The sequence below is a fragment of the Sapajus apella genome, unplaced genomic scaffold (assembly GCF_009761245.1).
Source record: "Sapajus apella isolate SASKATOON/1434 unplaced genomic scaffold, GSC_monkey_1.0 scaffold126, whole genome shotgun sequence".
Classification (NCBI taxonomy): domain Eukaryota; kingdom Metazoa; phylum Chordata; class Mammalia; order Primates; family Cebidae; genus Sapajus; species Sapajus apella.
Genome location: NW_022437066.1, coordinates 3,121,272 through 3,139,456, shown reverse-complemented (window position 1 = coordinate 3,139,456; position 18,185 = coordinate 3,121,272). Strand labels below are relative to the sequence as shown.

The window sequence follows — 18,185 nt, the reverse complement described above, 5'->3', positions numbered from 1 at the left end:
CACACACCACACAGTCACACACCACACAGGCACACACCACACACACACCACACACACAGAGGAACACACACACACTACACACAGGCACACACCACACAGGCACACACCACACAGACACACCACACACACAGGAATACACCACACACCACATAGGCACACACCATACAGGCACACACCACACACACAGGAACACACACACACCACACAGGGACACACCACACACACACGAACACACACACACTACACACAGGCACACCACACACACAGGAACACACACTACACACAGGCACACACCACACACACATAGGAACACACACACACACCACACAGGCACACACCACACACACACAGGAACACACACACACAGGAACACACACACACACACCACACAGGCACACACACATACACACAGCAGCACACACACCACACAGAGAGGCTACACAGTTGGATCAGAATGAATGGCTCCTTTTATGCTCTGGGTTTCGCTGGACTCGAAATCATTAAATCCGACTCCCACATCTGCATGCAGTGGTGTTTCCTGTGATATGTTTGTAAAATAGACACTTATGTTTTATGTATGCATCTAATGCACACTGTTACACGGGCACACCTCCAACTCCATGGAAAGCTTACAAAGTGCTTCGTGCACTCACCTCTAACTCCATCTAAGGTGCGTGCAATGCCGCCTGTGCACACCTGTAACTTTAAAGCATACGTAACGTTGTGTGCTCACCTCTGCCTCTGTTCAGTGTGGTTCCCTGGACCCCTCTTCCTGAGGTTTCAGTATCTGACTTCATTCAGCTACAGGTCCAGCCCGCCATGGGCTCTGACGGGGGCCCCTTCCTACAGAAGTGTGTGTGTGTGGGGTCGGCCACGGATATTGTCTCCACGCAGCTGAAGTGAAGCAGAGAACCGCATGGGGTGGGGTGTGGGGCCTCATGTACTGCAGGTTCCACCTCCATCTCCCCACAGGTGGCCTGACTTAGGAGTGCTAGAGGTGGACACAGAACGCGTACTTTTAGGGTGCTCCCTGGGTGACTCTGACATGCAGCCAGGTTGGGCGCCACTTATGGGCAGACCCTAAGAAACACCAGGAACACGTCTGGTGAGCACTGGGCTTGTCCCACTAAGAACCTGCGGCTGCCCTGGGAGGTGCGCTCCCGTGCCTGCTGGGGGTGGAGCGGTGCAGCTCCCCGGTGGGGGAACAACCAGGACCCGACCCTGGGAGGCGTGGATTTGGGAGGACCCTGGGAGCCTGCATGAGCCAGTGGGAGCTAGGAGGTGGCGTCTACACTGGGAGCTGGACCCACACGGTGGGCATGCGGGGTCAGCATCAGTGAAATTCAGGGTGTCCGTGAACTCCGCCCTCCCGACGGCCCTGGAGCAGCTGTGAAAGCTTTGGCTCTCCCCTTTCCCCTTCTCCAGGCACTCCAGACCGCAGACGCCCCTGCACTCCCGGGTGGCTAGAGCCCGGGGACACTCAGTAAGACAGCCCTGGGCAGCTCAAAGGACTTCTTTGGCCTGGCATGGGCCAGCTCCAGGGACGCCCCCACCTTCCTCCTTAGGCATGAATGGGATTTTGTCACCAAGACATCTGCAGGACAGGGGCGCAGCCTCTGGCCACGTGGCAAGAGTGCCCCCTCAATTCATAGGTCCCACGTGCAAATGGGCAGACGGTAGCTCTGACTGGCAGATTCCTGGTGGCGTCTGAGCCCGGGGCGCTGAGGCAGCTGTCCTCAGCCTGTTCTCACCAGGCCACAGCTGTTGCTGTGTGAACGTGTGTGCACGCATGTGTGCGCTCCTGTGGCACTGTGGGGGTCATGCCCGGGGCTTGAGCATCTTCTGGGATTCTCTCCTCTCACTTCCGACCTTCTTTTCTCAGTAAATCCCATCAACCTCACCTTTGAAACACCAGGAACCCCTCTCCTTTCCTTCCCCCTCCCACTTCCCTCCGGCCTCTGTCCGGCTGTTCCCTCTCCAGCAAGGCCCTTCCCAACAACCGGGCTCCATAGACGCCCACTCGAGACGCACATGGAGGCTGCTGCCTGAGGCGGCTGAGACCTTAGTGGCCAAGGGCCCTGGCAGGCAAGGAGGCTTCCTTCCCTGACACCTGGAGCCCTGGGCCAGCTTTGCAGGGACGAAGCCTCTTGGCAAAGCCTCTGTCCCCTTCCAGGCTAGTGTGCACACAGTTCCCCTCCTGCCTTCCTTCCTGTCAGTCACGATAGAGCCCAGGGCACTAGCACTAGGATAAAGGAGGCTGAGGGATGTCTCTTCCAATACAGGAAGCTTGAATTAATTCCTGCCCCGGACTGCGAGAGGCAACCTGCTTTCTCTTTCATGGGGACAGACGTTTTCCCTCATCCAGCAAGGGTCAACTCGGCCCTCTAGGATCCTTAAAACAAAGGACAGTGATCACCCCCCTGCTGGGGCATTCCACAGGAGTCACGTCCTGGGCTCATGAGATGCAGTGAGCCACACCACAGCCCGGGCCTCTGCACTCTGCCTTCCTCGCCCGGCGTGTGGATCTCCTGTCCTCCAAGACTAAGAGTGGGGACCGGCTCCACTGCAGGAGACCTGGCCCAGGCCAGGACATGTGCCGGTGCTCGCTGAGGAATTGCTGGGGCTGTGACAGTGGGAGGTAGAGCTGTGGGGGTGCTGAGCCCAGCTGCTCTGCTCACGTTCCCAGGGACACCCACTGCGAGCACTCATGGGGCGTCAGGCCCAGTGCCAATTCTCCAGCCCAGTTTGCAGGCAGGTGCTTTCATCAGCTAGGCTCCAGGGGTGAGGTGAGGTGCAGAGGGGCCGGGGCGACCTCCTCCGTCTACCTTGATGCCTCGCCTGGAGGCTGAGTTCACAGTGCTTGCCTCAGATGAGCCTGGCAGGTAGCTGGGCTCTGTCTGTGCCTGCAGGCAGCGGGGAGGAGTCACACTGTAATGCCCTGGGCGAGTCACTCTGTCTCCAGGACGCCCCAGCTGCACCTTGGCTTTCCCCTGGCCCGGCCTCCCTTAGCTTGTCCTGGAGTTTCACCTGGGTAAGAGCGGGCCCTCTGGGTCACAGGCCTCCACCTGGGTGGCGGCATTTAAATTAAATCTCTCTTCCCAGTCATCTCTGGAGCCACCTGCAAAGGCAGCACCTCGAGAGGCTGCATCCAGGAAGAAGATTGGAGCATCTGCCATCTCTCAGCTCCTAGGAGGCTCCTCCCTTCCCAGGCTTCCCTGCCCACACCTTCGGGGCACTCCATAGGAGGGGACAGTCCCGGAGGCTGAGCAGTCCTCCAGCCTCCCGCTGCATGTGACGGTCAAAGGGTCATTGTGAGTCTGGGCCACCGACTCCTCCGGACCAGGCTGGGGCCTCTCTGCGGGACGGATCCGCCACCTACCTGTGCGATTCCTGCCGCTCTACCAGCAGGCACCATGCCAACTGTCCACCCACCTGCCTTGCTCCCCCCCTCCCTCTGGATTCGAAGGCAGGGACCTTGAGATCTGTCACGCTTTGATGACTGTGAGTGTCCATGGCCAGAGGCACATTCCCAACTCAAATGCACCTATCAGACACCACCCTAGTCCACTCTGGAATATCGGGAAAGGGGTGGGCTGCTCAAAGGCATGGTGGCTGCGTGTTAAGTGGCGCTTGTCCCTCAAAGCGCTTCTTAATATGGTCTTTAAACTGTTGATGCTGGGAAATGGTTGCCTCTTCTGACCCTGCACATCCTGATTCATGGGCTGTTTCCCCTCATTCCTGGCTGGTTCTTTCCAGAGCTGGTGGCCACGTGGCACCTTGCTACGTGCCATCCGGGAAACCAGCCGGCGAGCAGCGTTTCACGTCCCAGCCTCCTCCCCAAGGGCAGCAAGCTATTAGTTCTTCATCTGCCTGTGTGCCATCCATCAGTGATCAAACAGTTTTAACCACGTTTTCCCCGGGGTGACGTAGGTCAGCAGCCTCCCATACTCTCACAACAGCCCCAGCTTCCCCGGGCAGTGCTGCAGGCCACCCTTCCGTTGTGAAAGTAGCCCTGTCCTTTAGCACCAACATGACTCGGGATCACCAAGGCTCCTGGCGCTCCGACTTGAACGTGCAGCGGAGTTGTTCAGAGGCCCGCTTTCCGATGAGTCAGCGCGCTCCCACAGCCCCTGAGCCAGCAGGCCTGGGATGGGGCCCAGGGATTGGCACTTGTAACAAGCTGGTGCCAATGCTGCCGGTCGCCGGACCACGCCTGAGGCCCCTGGCCTTGGTTACTCAGCAGGAATAAACGGACCCCATATCAGCGGCTTAATACAACAAAAATGCGCTGCTGCTGCCCCTGCTACCTGCTCATCACAAGGTGGCAGGGGGCTCACTGGGAACCTGCTGGTGACGCAGCCCCTCCGTGAAACGTGGCTGGTGCTAGGCAAGAGGGAAGGCCACCGTCAGACTGGAGGAGTCAAACGCCATGCGGTTATCGGCGGGAAGGAGCCCCACGCCTTACCCCACCCCAGCCATAAGGAGCCAGGGAGGCTGATCCTGCTACACACTGGAAGGGTAGCACTGGAGAGCTTCCAGAACATCCCCCCAGGGCTCTGATGGCCCGGGGTGAAGAGCGAGGCTAGCACACGGTGGTGCAGATGCCTAGCAGTGACCAAAACTCGCCCGTCGGTCGGGTGCCCAGCCACGTTCTAACATCCTCCCAAGGGCACAAAGCTGTCCACGCCAGCCCCAGCCACTCCCGAGGGATGAACCGCACCTAAGGACGGCCGGGGCCGTCCCCTCCTTTCTCTGCTGTGGCCAGTGTCATTACGTCCAGCGGTCTTGGTGTCCAGGACGGTGTGCAGTCCCGTTTGGGAGGGGCCTGGCCACACGTAAGAAGATAGCCACTCACGTCTGTTTACGGTGGAAACAGTCAGCTTAATTTATTGAAAAAACTATTACAATTATTCCTTTGTTACACCGGTTTAGAATAGTTTAAGATAGCCTTTCCTGGGCATTACAATGAGAACTTACGACACGTCTATCGGATCTCTTGAAAATGTACAGGGTGTCACTTGACATTGTATTTCAAAGGGCCTGATGTCCTAGAATCTTTATCTTGCGTTTTTTTGCTTACCGTTTCTTCTTTTCACCAGCGTTTGTCCAATGATATATATATGGGGAGGAAAAAATAAAATTACACCAAAAGAATTTCTGCAAATATAAGAAGTAATTTTATTGCAATATACTGTGGCTAGGGGTGTCTGGGGAGAACGGGACACGTTTTGAAGTTCAGTACAAATTATGACAACCTGGAAGGGACCACAGAGGAAGAAAATGACAGAATCAAAGGACAAACTAGATGGGATGAGAAATCAAAACAGAATCACATGACCTAGACATAGTCCCCAGGGCATGGCGGGGCAGTCCTCGGCTATGGCTTTTCTTTTGAAGGGAGGTGAAGGTGAAAGTCACTGGCACATGCTGGCATCCTGGGCTCCAGAGACTCTGCAAGCCAGACTTTTCTTTGGCAAGAGCAAGACTTATTTTCCAGGGAAATTTGGAAAATCTGCATTGATGGTGTTTTGTTCCTCCTGGGCGGCTTGGCTGTGGCTTCCCAAGCTGGGACTACATTCTGGTGGGGGGGTAGGGGACAGCACCAGAGGGCCCAGCCTCCATTTCCCACGGGGGGAGAAAAGGGCACTGGACCCGGGCAACTTTTCACAGTGAAGACATCGCCTTTCCCAGCCGCCCCTTGGGTCCTCCGCCCACAGACGGCAGCCCCCCTGACCTTGATGGCCAGGAAAGGGTTCCCCAAAGGGGACCTCGCCCACCCGCCCTGAGCTCCAGAGCTGCTGATGCTCGCATCCAGGACATTTGAGACGGGAATCCAAATCGGCTACTGGGGAAAGAAATGCTGCAGGCAGCTCTGGAGAGACTCAGAGTTCATTGCACCATTCTCCATCTCCCGAGACAGCGCAGGGCACAACTGAACGGCTTGGAACAGACACGGAAATTAGCACCACAAACAGTCAGGAACCAAATACAATCCGCTATAGTCACGCCGATGACAATGCAGGAAGAGCTTTTTATTGCTTGTGTGTGTTTTCAAATCAAGTAGGCACAACCCAGTACTCTTTACCGCCCTCGGGAGTGGACGCGCCGGGGCGGGAGGGTGCGGGAGGCGGCGTGCTGGGCGCTCCGGCCCCGTGGAAGGGAAAGTGACATGCGTGATCTTAAAGTCCTCGACAACAGACTGTGGAGGCAATAACAGAATGAAGCAGGGAGAACGAGGCGCGGCCAGGCACCCCGGTGCGCCTTCAAGGAGACCTTAAAACAGCACCACGAGAGACAAGTGTAAAAAATAAGCACCAATTTTCATTGAGTTATCACCTACAAAAATATGTGGTTTCCCTGCCCTGGACACTCTCCCATCAGGCTCTGCAGGAAGAAAAATGGAAAAGGAAGCAAATAAAATTAATCGAAACCTGTGTTTTAGTCTAAGTGCATGTAGAAAAAGTAAAATGTTCAAAAATTTGTTCCCTCCCTATTAAAAAAAGCCTAGAGCAAATCAAAACCTGTCTGAAAGGGGAATGGTACCTGCTTTTCAATGGCAGCATAAATTCTTGCTGTCCCGGGCAAATCTCCGACTTATTGCACGTTCTTGGCCGGGGCGGGGGTGGGAAGACTTCCTATTTCTGATCAGAACTGTGCTGCAACCCAGAATCCGGGCCTCGCCCCTTCTGTCCGTAGGGCTGGGACTGGGTTTCCGTGCGTGATTGAAAGCCAGGCACACTTAACATTTATAACAATACAATACAAATATTTACTTAAAACTCACAAAAACATAAGCACCTTTAATCCATCGGGAAGGCACCTGCAGAATGACATTTGGCCTCTGAATGGACCGTGTTGGGGGTTGTTAAAAATGGAGGCTTTGGTGACGGTGGGGTGACCTTTACAAGGCTTACCTCGGAACGTTTTCTGAAGGTCAGGGGAAATACACATCTTCAAGTTGAATTTAGGAAAAAATAGAGTGTCCAAATCTGGCAGTCTCTCCCCCAACCCCTGTGAACTATTCACGAGCAGGATTGGTCAGGTGAGCCGGGGGCCGGAGGCGTGGCCCCGCTCCCGGGGCGCGTGGGTGTGGGCAGAGCATGGGGCAGGCCCAGGCGCTGGGGTGCAACTAGGTCATGTGATTCGGCTCCGGGGGGCGCGGCTCCTTCCCTCTGTTCTCTCCGGGCTGGGGTCCCACACCCTGCGGTGCGCGCTGCAGATGGAGTCAGGTGGGAGGGGAGGGAGAAGCCTTCACTGTCCAGGGTCAGAACGTGCGCGGGACACTCACGAACGAACGGCATGCTGAGGTCACGAGGTTGCTCTCGGGAGCCCGGGCTCCGCGGCTCCTAGCCCATGAAGCAAGCCGGCCCCACTTCAAATCCAAATTTCTGTGACGCTTCACCGAAGTCATTGAACATGATGTCCACGATGGGCACCTGCCCCACTCGGGGCGTGTCCAGGTCCAGCACCGTCTTCTGGTAGCCTTTCCTGGTCTGGGGAAGAGGGAGACAGGTGGCTGGTGGTTAAGAACAGTGGGGGCTCTTGGGGCTGACTGATCGCCCCCCACACCCTGGCTGGCTCCGACACCCAGGCTGGTGTCCTGACTACCCCCACAGCCACAGTTGCCCAGGCAAGTATTGGAGGAAACATGGCTGATCAGAGCTCGCAGGTAACCCCATGGACCCCTGTGCAGTGTACACTTAACTCCTTGCACAGGTGGGAGGGGGCGTGGGGTTGGCGTCAGCGAGGGGACGGGACCTTCCCAGGCTGCAGGTGCAGCTGTTCAGCCCCTCCCATCCTGCCCAGTTGGGACTCATTGTAACACCCAGGTATTTGCTTCCAGGCAGCCCCCCAGGACCCAGTGCCAGCTACAGAACAAGCAGGGCACCCTGGAAAAGAAAATGGGGGTGGAAAGAGTCCAAGGTGGCACTGGCAGAGCCTTGAGCCCCTACGACGGCCCGCCTCACACTGCCTTAGGCACGTGGTGGGCCGGGTCCCTCAGAAGTAAGAGGACTTCACCTTCGCAAGCATGGGAAGGGATGGGGACCTTACACACCGTCTGGTCCAGAGGAGTCTTGGGTAAACTGAGGCACAGAGGGCTGGGGTAGCGATGAACCAGTGGCCTGCGGGATGAGTCTGCACCAATCCCTTGCTCAAGCCAGCACAACCCTGGGCGCTGGGCTGGGGGGACAGAAGCCCGGGAGAGGTCTCCTCCCTCCCAGAACACAGGTAGCGAAGGTGTGAGATTCTTTGGTCCCTCCCCAAAGTCACCCAAATGTAACTCCCAGGGTTCAGGACATTTATACCTGAAGCTAAGCTGGCCCTGCTGGCCCGTCAGCTTCCCCCAAGACAAGGGCCCCACACGCTGCACCTTTCCCACAAGCCAGGAGCCTGCAACACATCCTGGGCAAGTGGCTGAGGCCACCTCTGACCCAGACCAGGTTTACAGTCTCAGCTGGATCTGGGCCTGGGAAGGATCTCCTTCCACTGCCCCATCCGCAGAAAAATTGATGGCGTTTGGCACACAGAGGCTCGCAAATTTGAATGTCTTGCAGACCAGAGAGATGAGCAGAGGGCCAGCCAGGGTGCCCTCCAGGGTGGGGGGCAGTGTCCCCAGGAGGCAGCCTGGCAGAGGGCCCAGCACAGGCTCCCAGGCCAGAGACTCAGATAGCAGCCCCACTCTGCCGGTGCTCTGCTCCCTGACCAACGTAGACGGCGTGGCTGGCTCCAAGGGCCTTATTCTCCCTGGCTAGGATCTTGGCGTTTGCGTTCCCGTGGATGGTGTTAGGAGGTGGGGCCAGTGGGAGCCGAGGAGGAGCCCCGTGAGTGGGATTAGTGATCCTATAAAAGAGGCCCCAGAGAGCCCCTTGCCCCCTCTCTGCCGTGTGAGGGTGCAGTCAGAAGCCAGCTATCTGCAGCCGGGAGGTGACGCTCACCGGAGCCTGCCCTGCCGGCAACCCAGCCTCCAGAACTGTGGGTGACAAATTTCTGTTGCTTGTGAGCCACGCAGCTGGTGGTTTTGCCGTGGCAGGGAGTGGACTAAGACCCTGAGCTGGGCCATCCAGCCACGCCGCTCCCAGGCCTCTGACCCTCAGACAGACTGAGATAACAAACATCTGTGGTTTTAAGCTGCTAAATTTCCGGGGCTCATCGGTGACAAGCAATGGATAAGCAACACACCGTCTGTGACTCGGTCTCCTCGGCTGGAAAATGGTTACGCTAACATCACAGGAGCGGTGTGAGAGCGAATGACAGCTCGCCTGCCCCGCACGCATTCCAGGTACCGCGTCCTGAGCATCTCTAACTTCACCCCCTGCTCGTGCCCACTTCTCCCCGACCCTGCCCTTCCCACGGGCCCGCCTTGAGGGCAGCACCCTGCTCCTTGCTGTAGCTGCCTCAGCCGGCATTGTTTTCAAGCTGGGACTGGAGCTTCGCAGCAGACGTGAGTTCTCAGGGAGCTCGTTCACCCCAGGCAGCTCTGACCCCGGCCCAGAGAGGCTGATTCCGTCGGGCTGAGGTGGGGCTCGGAATGTGCACTTGTAAAAACGGATGTCTCCGACGATTCTGATAGGCATGTTCATGACTGGCCTTTGAGAAACGCTGTCCTAAAGGACGTCACCATGGCGACCCTTGGACTCAAAAGAAGCCCACGGTTCCACAGAATGCCGAGTGTGGGGCAGACCGCACCCCGTGGCCAGCTCAGCCCTGCAGAACGCAGCTGGGAAGTGCTACTGCACAAGCCTGCCTGGGTGGCCACAGCTCTCCCATGGAGAGGGACGGCCGGGCCAGTCGCAGCCCTGCGGTGTCTGGGAAGGATGGGTGGGAGCGGGGCTAGACACGGGGTCTTCAAGGACAGGCGGCCACCCAGACCTTCCAGGGGATGAAACCCTGGGGGGGTACAGACCCCCTCATCCTCCCCGCAGCAAGGAGCCGGAGATAACCCCTGCCTGTCTAGCCCCTCTCCTCAGGCCCAGTCCCACCCTGGAGGTCCAGTGAGATGGGCCAGCCTGGCTTCACCCGGCTGCTAGCAGGCGGCGCTGTCCTGGGAGCCAGTGACCAGTCAGCAAGCTGGCAGGATGGTGCCCGGCCTTCCTTGTCCACCCCGGGAGGGCGGTCAGCAAGCCGGCAGGACGGTGCCTGGCCTTTCTCGTCCACCCCGGGAGGGCGGGCAAGCAGCCCTTCTCAGTGGAGGCATTGGTCACGGCTTTCCTTGGTGGCATCAGCCTCTCCCCGGTGGCATGGGCCACATTTGCTGAGCTGCAGGTGATTTCCCGGGATTTATGGGACCCCTCTGCTCCAATTATCAGAGCGCTTAGAGAGGGGCGTATTTAAAGTAGGCTGCGGCGAGCCGCTCCGTTACCCCGTTATTCCAGAGGCATAAATAACCATTACAGGCCAGAAACGGCCCCCAAGAGGCGCCGAAAGCTGCACAAACCCCGGGATTTATGCGGCGCAGCGCCCGGGCCCTCCTGCAGGTGATTTGTGCGTCTCCGCCGGGCCCGCTCAGCAGCCCCGTCAATCAGGCGCCCCAGCCAAACGAAGCCCACGTTGGAATTCCAATTTCTCTGGCCGTTATTACAATATGAATCACGCAGGCCTCCGGGCACTGAGGCAGGGCTTTCGCCGCTGGCCCGAGTTTGGGGCGTCAGGCCTCCTGCAGGAGCACCCGTAATTAAATGAGAGGGTTGTGACTTTTCAAATTGTGGCTGGGTTCATCAGGGACTGGGGTCAGCAGGGGACCTGCAAGTCCAGGCCAGCGTCCCTGCTTGCCACCCCACGGCCGCCCGGCGCCCCAGCCCCACGCTGCTGCCGCTGCCAGCCTCGCGCCCACACCTCCGCTCCAGCCTGGCCGCAGAGCCCGCCCTGCCGTCAGGGGTTATGCAGTTTTCAGCCGTTCTCTCTCCACCTCTTCAGAGTCAGAATCTTTGCTTTCCCAAAGTAGCGGCTTTGCCTCGCCCTGCCCAGTGGACAGTCTGGGGATCCCCATGACCCCAGTCCTGCCTCTGTACCCAGAGACACCCCAAAGACAGTCAGGGAGCTCAGGAACGCCCGCCGTGGGGAAGGGGAGAGAGCGAGCCAGGCTCTCCTCTTGGGCTGGTACCTGCCGCGCTGGGCGGCTCACCAGACCCATGCTGCCGGCTGCCCGAGGGGATGGCGCGGTCTGGACGGCAGTGGCACCTGGTTCCCAGCTTTGAGGCGCGGTCCTCAGCTCCAGCGGTGCCAGCTTCTTTGAGTTCCATGGCGGACAGGAAGCAGTGGGTCCTCTAAGCCCTTGCAGCAGGGGGACCCTCTGCGCTCCCTTCAAGCTTTTCCAGTGTGTTGAATGCTGCTTCTCCATGGGGGAGATTTTGTCCCCCCAGGAGATGTGTCTGGAGACATTGTGGGGTGTCGTCACTCTGGAGAGGGCTCCTACTGGCATTTGGCGGGTGGAGGCTGAGAATGCCAAACAGCCTGCTGTCCCCCAGTCACAGAACCGCAGGCCTGCTGTCCCCCAGTCACAGAACCGCGGGCCTGCTGTCCCCCCGTCACAGAACCGCGGGCCTGGATGTCAGAACCGCCTGGGCTGGGAAGCTGCTCCCCAACCCGGCTCCCTCTGCATGACTGATGGGACCAGAACCAGGAGACGATAGGCGGATATTACAGACGAGTAGACTTGGGCTCAGTTCTCAGAAGAGCTTCCTCATCCTGAGACTGCGGCCATGGCCTGGGCTGGCTCAGGAGGTAGTGAGACTGCCGTCAACTGAGGCATTCAAGATGCCGCTCTGCCAGGAAGGGGCTATGGTGAGAGGAATGCTGCAGAGGGAACTAGGAGCCTCAGCTCTGCCACACCTGGGGACCCTGGGCGAGTGAGTCGCTGTAACTCTCTGGGCCTCCGGCTTTGCATCTGTCTGATAGAGGGAAGGCGTGCATTGCAGTTCGCATTTGGAAGTGGGGAGTGTCTCTGGTGGGGTTTGGCACACGGAGGCTGGCATAGTTGAGTGTCTTGCAAACCAGTGGCCACGCTTCCGCAGAGGCCAGCAGCACACCCTCATCACGGGGACACCCTGGGCCGAGCAGAGGCCTTTCTGCTTGTGGAATGAAACAGATCCCAGCTTAACCCCATCCCAGGACGCAGGGGGAGCGAGGAAGTCGGGTTCTCAGTCAGAAAACATTGTGGAAGACTTCCAGGACCTCCCAGGAGCGGGCTTTGCTGATGGAATGAGTAGCGCAGGAGCTTCAACAGGAGCTGGGATGAAAGAAGTTGGTTCTTCCAGAAAGTTCTTAAAAGCAGCAGGAGCCTGTCTAAGCCAGATTAGGGAGCCAGGATCTGGCCCACCCTTTAACCTCCACGTGTCCCTCACAGGATCCATCTTTCTAGCATTGTCTTCCAGGAAACATTCCCCTCTCTGGAAAGCTGTTCCATTCCCTTTACCAGACAACACCCACTGGGCCAACTAGTTTCCCTTTTTGCCATGGAAGCCAGGAAGCTCAAAGCCAAACTCAGGGCTCTGTCCCTCCAGGTCCTGCCTCTCCTTTACAGGGTTCCTGATTTCTCTTTGCCTCCATGTTTACTGCCTTACACTTGTGGTCCATAGTATCTAAACATAGTCACAGGAAGTAGGGCTTTAGTGGGTCAGACACAATTCTGAGCTCTGAGGCGTGGTTTCGTGGGCTCCCCAGAAAGCCCTGTGAGGCAGGTGCTATGTCATCCTCATTGGAAGAGGAGGGTAAGGTCCCCGGTGTTTTTAAATGCCTCTTCCCAGGGACGTGGACCGTCACTCTCACACACAGCTGAGTCAGCATATTCCATAGTCACATCCGAAGCACTGACCCTGACCAATCGCAGAAGGCAGTGGAGTCCGGGAGGAGAGGCCGAGCAGTCCTGGTGAGGACGGCCCCCACTGGGCACAGCCTGGCCGGGCAATAGCCCCGGGGGACATGGCTTTAATCCTCAATGAGGCCCTCGGGCAGCAGAGGAAAGGGGCGGAGGGTCAAATGCAGGTATCCGCAGCGGTGCTGGGCAGGGGAGGAGGCGGGATTGGAACCCGGGGCCACTGTGCTCCCAGGGGCCTGGCACTCTCCGTCCGCGCCACCCTCTGGCTTTCCATCCTGCCTAGGCTCTACGCTGAGGACCCATCTGTTCTGCTCAGAGGAGGTGCCCTGCAGGGCCGGCTCTAACGCCGGTCCCGTTCCCCTCAGCTGCCCTGGGTCAGTGCCATGGCGTGGACATCTGTCCCCTCCAAATCTCCAGGACAGGTGGCCACATCCCAGACCTGTGCAACGGCCCTGGGTAGACGGCAGCCCTGGGAGGGGCAGTCCCGAGGGGACCGTGGCGGGGGTGAGCCCAGCTCACTGGGTAGGGAGGAGGAACGGCGTGGATGTGGGAGGCCCACGGTGGGGCAGAAAGACAGGGGCACCAGGGCCAGCACCTGGCCTGAGTGCCCGTGAGGTCTGAGCAAGCCTCCCTCCGCTAGGGCCTCCGTTCCCTCATCCAGGAGCAGAACCGCTCTCCCCGCGCGGGGGGCCCATGGCCCGGCCGTCCAGAGAGCTGGCATCTCAGCCTGCAGAGCGTTTCGGGCGCAGCCGTGCTCTCGGGAGCAGCCCCGGCTCAGTTCTGGCCACTCCCCAAAAAGCCCTGTCCGAGCAGAGGGAGGCTCTCAGCTCAAAACTGGAAGCACAGTGGGGTCCTCACTTCCTCACTCCACGCCACAGCCCTGGACAGGGCGAGGGACCGAGGACCCCGGCTTTTCGGCCAGGTCTCAGATTTCCCATCCTGACCCGCAGAAGTCTCAGAAGTTCCCGGAGCTCTGGTACCTCGTAGACTTAGGATTCCTCGTCTCCCTGCAACTGTGGGGCTGCCTGGGGTGAGAGCCTGGTCTGGGGCCCTCACCGCCCTGCAGTAGGCAGAGTGGGGACGGGCAGACCTGTGCAAGGGAGGTGTGAACCCCACGTGGGCATGAGCGGCGGCGCGGGGGCGGCGCGGACACTCACAGCACAGCCGTCCACCAGGGCGTGGATGTAGGGGTTGTTGTCATAGGACATCTCCTCGTCGTTGGAGCCCAGGAAGCGGATGGCCTTGTCGTAGCTGCCCGTGGCTGCGTCCTGCCAGGCCACCGACTGATAGCAGTGGTAGGTGACGTTCTGGTGGGCAGAGGCGCTCAGCAGCCGCAGGAAAGTCATCTGGACCACGCCCACGGGGTTGCCCTCGGCGTCCACGTAGGAGAGCTGGGGGGACAGCAGGGTTAGGGCTCAGCAGGGCGGGGACACACACAGCAACAAAGGCCTGCATCCGCACTGCCCTGGGCTTCACCCACACTGTGGCCTTCTTGAGGGCACCACCTAGAAACACACTGCACCCACAGACCCCCCGAGGCCAGCACACATGGGCTCTCCTGGGCATTCCCAGGAACAAAGGAATCCACGCCTCACATCCTTCAGGGCCTTAAATAATCCACCCACTCCTCTTGGCCCATGCTTATCCTTCAGAGCGCAGCACCTGTGCTGCCTCCTCCAGGAAGCCTACCCGGATTAGATGCTCCTGCACTTGCTCCGTGGCTGTCCTCCTCAACCTTAGTTTGTCAGTGTCTGTCTTCCCTACCAGACTGTAAGCTCGAACGGGGCAGGATGGCATCCTTCTTGCTCACTACTGGCCTTGGTACCCACTCGATGGCTGCCCCAGTGTGCACATGACAAAGCTCTGCTGCATGGCCAATGACGGCCAGCGTCTCCAGGGCAGCACCCACTGCAGTGCCAGCTGAAGCTGCCCTCCCTGCACGTCCACCCGTAGCCCTCCTCCCCTCCCGCCACCTGGGCGCCTCCATCCAGATGGTGATCTAGGTCTCCCCGGTCTCCATGTGTTGAGTGAACAGAGAATCACTCTCTAAAATACGCCTTGCATGAAGACCAGTTCTCTCATCCCTGAAACACAGAGCTCTTCACGCCACCACTGGATCGGGGCACTGGGAGTGGCAGGCGAGGCCTGGTTTCCCCTGAGTAAGGGGTGCAGGGCCAGAGAGGGGCGCGGGGTTCCCTGGGTGAGCGGAGGGGCGTGGAGCCCCCAGCTGCAGCACCCCTCTCCTGATCCCTGAGCCTCTGCACGGCTCCTCCCTCTGCCTGAGACACTGCCCGCCCCACCCGCAGGAGGGGCCCCACTGCTGTCCTTTGGGTGACAGCCCAGACCACTGCTCCTCCCCACCTCCAGCCTCTAGGGCTGGCTTAGGGCATCCCAGCCCTCCCTGTGTCCCTCCACTGGCACCTGGCGCCCTGCTCCTGTCATCATCCCCCAAGGCCAGCGAAGGAGGGTGCTCACAAGATTTTGTGAACAAACGAGCATCTGCCAGGTGCCCAGGATGTGCAAGGCCCTAGCCAGGGAGCCCGTGAGAAGCTGGAGCCAGAGGGGGCACGAGGCCTCGGGGGGTGAGTGGGCCAGCTGCAAGGAGGTGCTAGGGGAAGGCGAGCCTGAGGGACGGTCAGGGCTGTGCGGGTGGCGGGGGTGACCGGGGCCCTCTGGAAGGCACGGGGGTCTCAGATGATGTCTGGCATGGCCGCTCCAGAAAGGCCACTCCTCCCCTTCCCAGAAGTGTCCCCTCAGGGCTGTGCGCAGGACTCCTGCAGCCGGGGTGGCTTCATCTGCCTTGCCCATAACGAAGGCCAGCCCGGGGCTCTAGTGACAAGGACTCTCCCTGAAAGCCTCCAGTGAAGGCATCAGAGGAGGACACTGTGCAGCTTCTGAGGTGGCGTCTCCAGCATCCCGAGCTGGGTAACCGGAACCGGGCTGCTCAGCTCCGCCAGGGGCAAGGCCCAAGCAGGACACCCTGAGCGATGCTGCGTCTCACTTTCTGCATCTCTGCTGCAAACTCAAGGTTTCTGAAAATCCTGACATTGCCAGGGACACGGATGCATCTTAGCTCCCCTAAGTGAAGCACACATCTCTCCCGGCCTGTGCGGGACCTCTCTGCAGGGAGGGCCTGGCTGGGCGGGCCCGCCTGTCCTGTTTGTGGCGTCGGGGAATGAAGCAGGTTAAAGCCACCGAAGCCAGCGCCTGAGACCTGCTCTGCACACGCTGGGTGCCGTGTTTCGGACCCTGCCTCTGGCCTGCTCCGAAAGAACCCCACCGAACATGTGAAGGGAACTGAAATCAGTATTCCCACGAGTGTCTGGGCACAGGGAGTGGGAGGAGGCTGAACACACCACAGCACCCACTTTTCAAACAGATGTCACTAGAAAGAACCCAAGGCGAGCGGCCGGCCCAGGGCCTGGGCCTTCCCAGGGGCGAGGGAACGGCTGCGGCCCCAGGGCCATCGGCGAACTGGGCTCTCAGGCACAGCCACGAGAACCTCACAGGTGGACCTTGAGGTGAACAGTGCATACCGACCGACAGAGGGGCGTCCGTTGCTCCTTCCGGAGGGAACGTGACTGACTGGAGGAAGGGTGTGCCACAGAAGCAGCGGTGGGCGGCGCCGCACACAGAAGGACCTGAGGCCCCGGTGCCATGTGGTGGCAGGGGGCAGGGGCAGGGAACACGCTGCCCGTATCGGAACCCCAGGGCCCTATGCTGAGGCCCTGCTCTCCTGGTGGGGGGTCTCTGCGGCATTACAACACGCTGCGTCGTGGGTAGCCCTGCCCAGGTAAAACTCCCATTTCTGTTCTCAGATGGAGTCTGGCTCTGTCCCAGGCTGGGGCGCAGAGGCGTGATCTCGGCTCACTGCCTCTAGGCTTCCAGTGATTCTCCTGCCTCAGCCTCCCGAGTAGCTGGGATCACAGACACCATGCCCGGCTAATTTTTGTACTTTTAGTAGAGATGGCGTTTTGTCATGTTGACCAGGCTGGTCTTGAACTCTCGACCTCAGGTGATCTGCCTGCCTCAGCCTCCCAAAGTGCTGGATTACAGGAGTGAGCCACCATGCCCAGCCCATTTCTGTATTATTATTTTTAATGGGGAGGGAGTCTTGCTATATTGCCCAGGCTGGTCTCAAACTCCCAGGCTCAAGTCATCTGCCTGCCTTGGCCTCCCAAAGTGCTGGGATTACAGGCATGAGCCATTGAGCCCAGCCAAAAACTCCAGTTTCTTTGAGAAGAGGCCCCCATCTTTCTTGAGAAGAGGCTGGAAGTAAGGCCATGGAAAGACCCTGAAGTAAGGGGACGTGTTCCCTGGGTTGCCCCTTCCCCCACCCCTCACCAGCTGTCCGTGGAACAGGACGAGAGGCGGAAGTGGGCCACTTGGGCTGAAGGCTACAAATGAGGAAAATACAAGGAAATTGGGCTCTTTCTCCATTTCCATTTGGGAGGGTGCTGAGAGGCTCTTTGTGGAGGCTGAGCGCTCTCATTGAGGGGAGAGGGCAGGGCCGAGGCCGGGTGGTAACTACCCACAAGACTGCAGAACAGACCCTGCCACCGCGGCCCCCAGCAGCCTCACCCCCAGGGCCCCTTCTCTGCCTGACCCGCACCCAGCATCCCCTACGCTCTGTCCCTCTGGGCCAAGCAGCCCTGGTCCTGGCGCCCCCGAGAGCTTCAGGTCCTTCTGTATGCCAGCAGCTCTGTTTGGAACTCAGCACAGAGGAGGTGGGAGAAGGAAAAGCAGAAGGAGGAAAGGAAAAACGGGACTGCAAATACACAGCAAACCACAACACGGGAAGCCCGCAGAAACGTGGCCAGGTGAGCGCAGACCCTCAGAGCGTCTGCAGAGGAGCTGGCAATGACTCGACATCAGCAACAACGAGAGCACAGGGATTAATACCCAGCCGTGAATGCCCTCAGGTTACGAGACGAGGGGCTTCAGAGGTGCGGACAGGGCAAAGGCGGCTCCGGGCCGGTGCTCTGGGTCCTTGGGGGAAGGATGGCCTCCGTGTCCACCCAGGGAGGCTGGGGCTATGGCCAGGGTGCAGCAACCATCGGCAGTGGTCAGGCTAGAAGAAGCAGAACCCTCGGGCTTGCTTCTGGTGAGCATTTCAGAGTGGGGCCACTAGATCCCAAGAAGGGAGGGAAAGAGAAGGAGAATCTGGGCCATAAATGGCACCCCGAGCCCGTCTGTGTTCTAGAACTTTGGTCCTTTAACTCGCTGGGAGAAGGGACAGGACTCCAGGAAAGGGCCCAAGGCAAACTAGTGGGTTCCTAGGGGAGCTCCACGCGGCACTGTGGGTTCCTAGGGGAGCTCCACGCGGCACGGTGGGTTCCTAGGGGAGCTCCGTGTGGCACGGTGGGTTCCT

The 18,185-nt window shown here is 59.3% G+C and overlaps 1 protein-coding gene across 1 annotated transcript; it reads right to left on the bottom strand.

Moving 5' to 3' along the window:
• Positions 1 to 5,154: 5,154 nt before the first annotated feature.
• Positions 5,155 to 14,364, bottom strand: LOC116539178 (collagen alpha-1(V) chain-like). Its single transcript, XM_032261873.1, has 3 exons — positions 14,341 to 14,364; positions 13,972 to 14,205; positions 5,155 to 7,493 (listed from the first exon to the last, which is right to left on the bottom strand). Exons 1-3 carry the CDS (start codon positions 14,362 to 14,364, stop codon positions 7,347 to 7,349), a joined length of 405 nt encoding a protein of 134 aa, XP_032117764.1. The 3' UTR covers positions 5,155 to 7,346.
• Between the last annotated feature and the right edge of the window lie 3,821 nt (positions 14,365 to 18,185).

Excerpts from the sequence above, each read along its gene's own strand:
- LOC116539178 (XM_032261873.1), bottom strand. The coding sequence starts at position 14,364 with ATGTGTGCTGGCCTCGGGGGGTCT. Across the intron at positions 14,206-14,340 it reads GTGCTGGCCTCGGGGGGTCT|CTCTCCTACGTGGACGCCGA; the intron begins GTGGGTGCAGTG and ends CTGTCCCCCCAG. Across the intron at positions 7,494-13,971 it reads CCCTGGTGGACGGCTGTGCT|ACCAGGAAAGGCTACCAGAA; the intron begins GTGAGTGTCCGC and ends CCTCTTCCCCAG.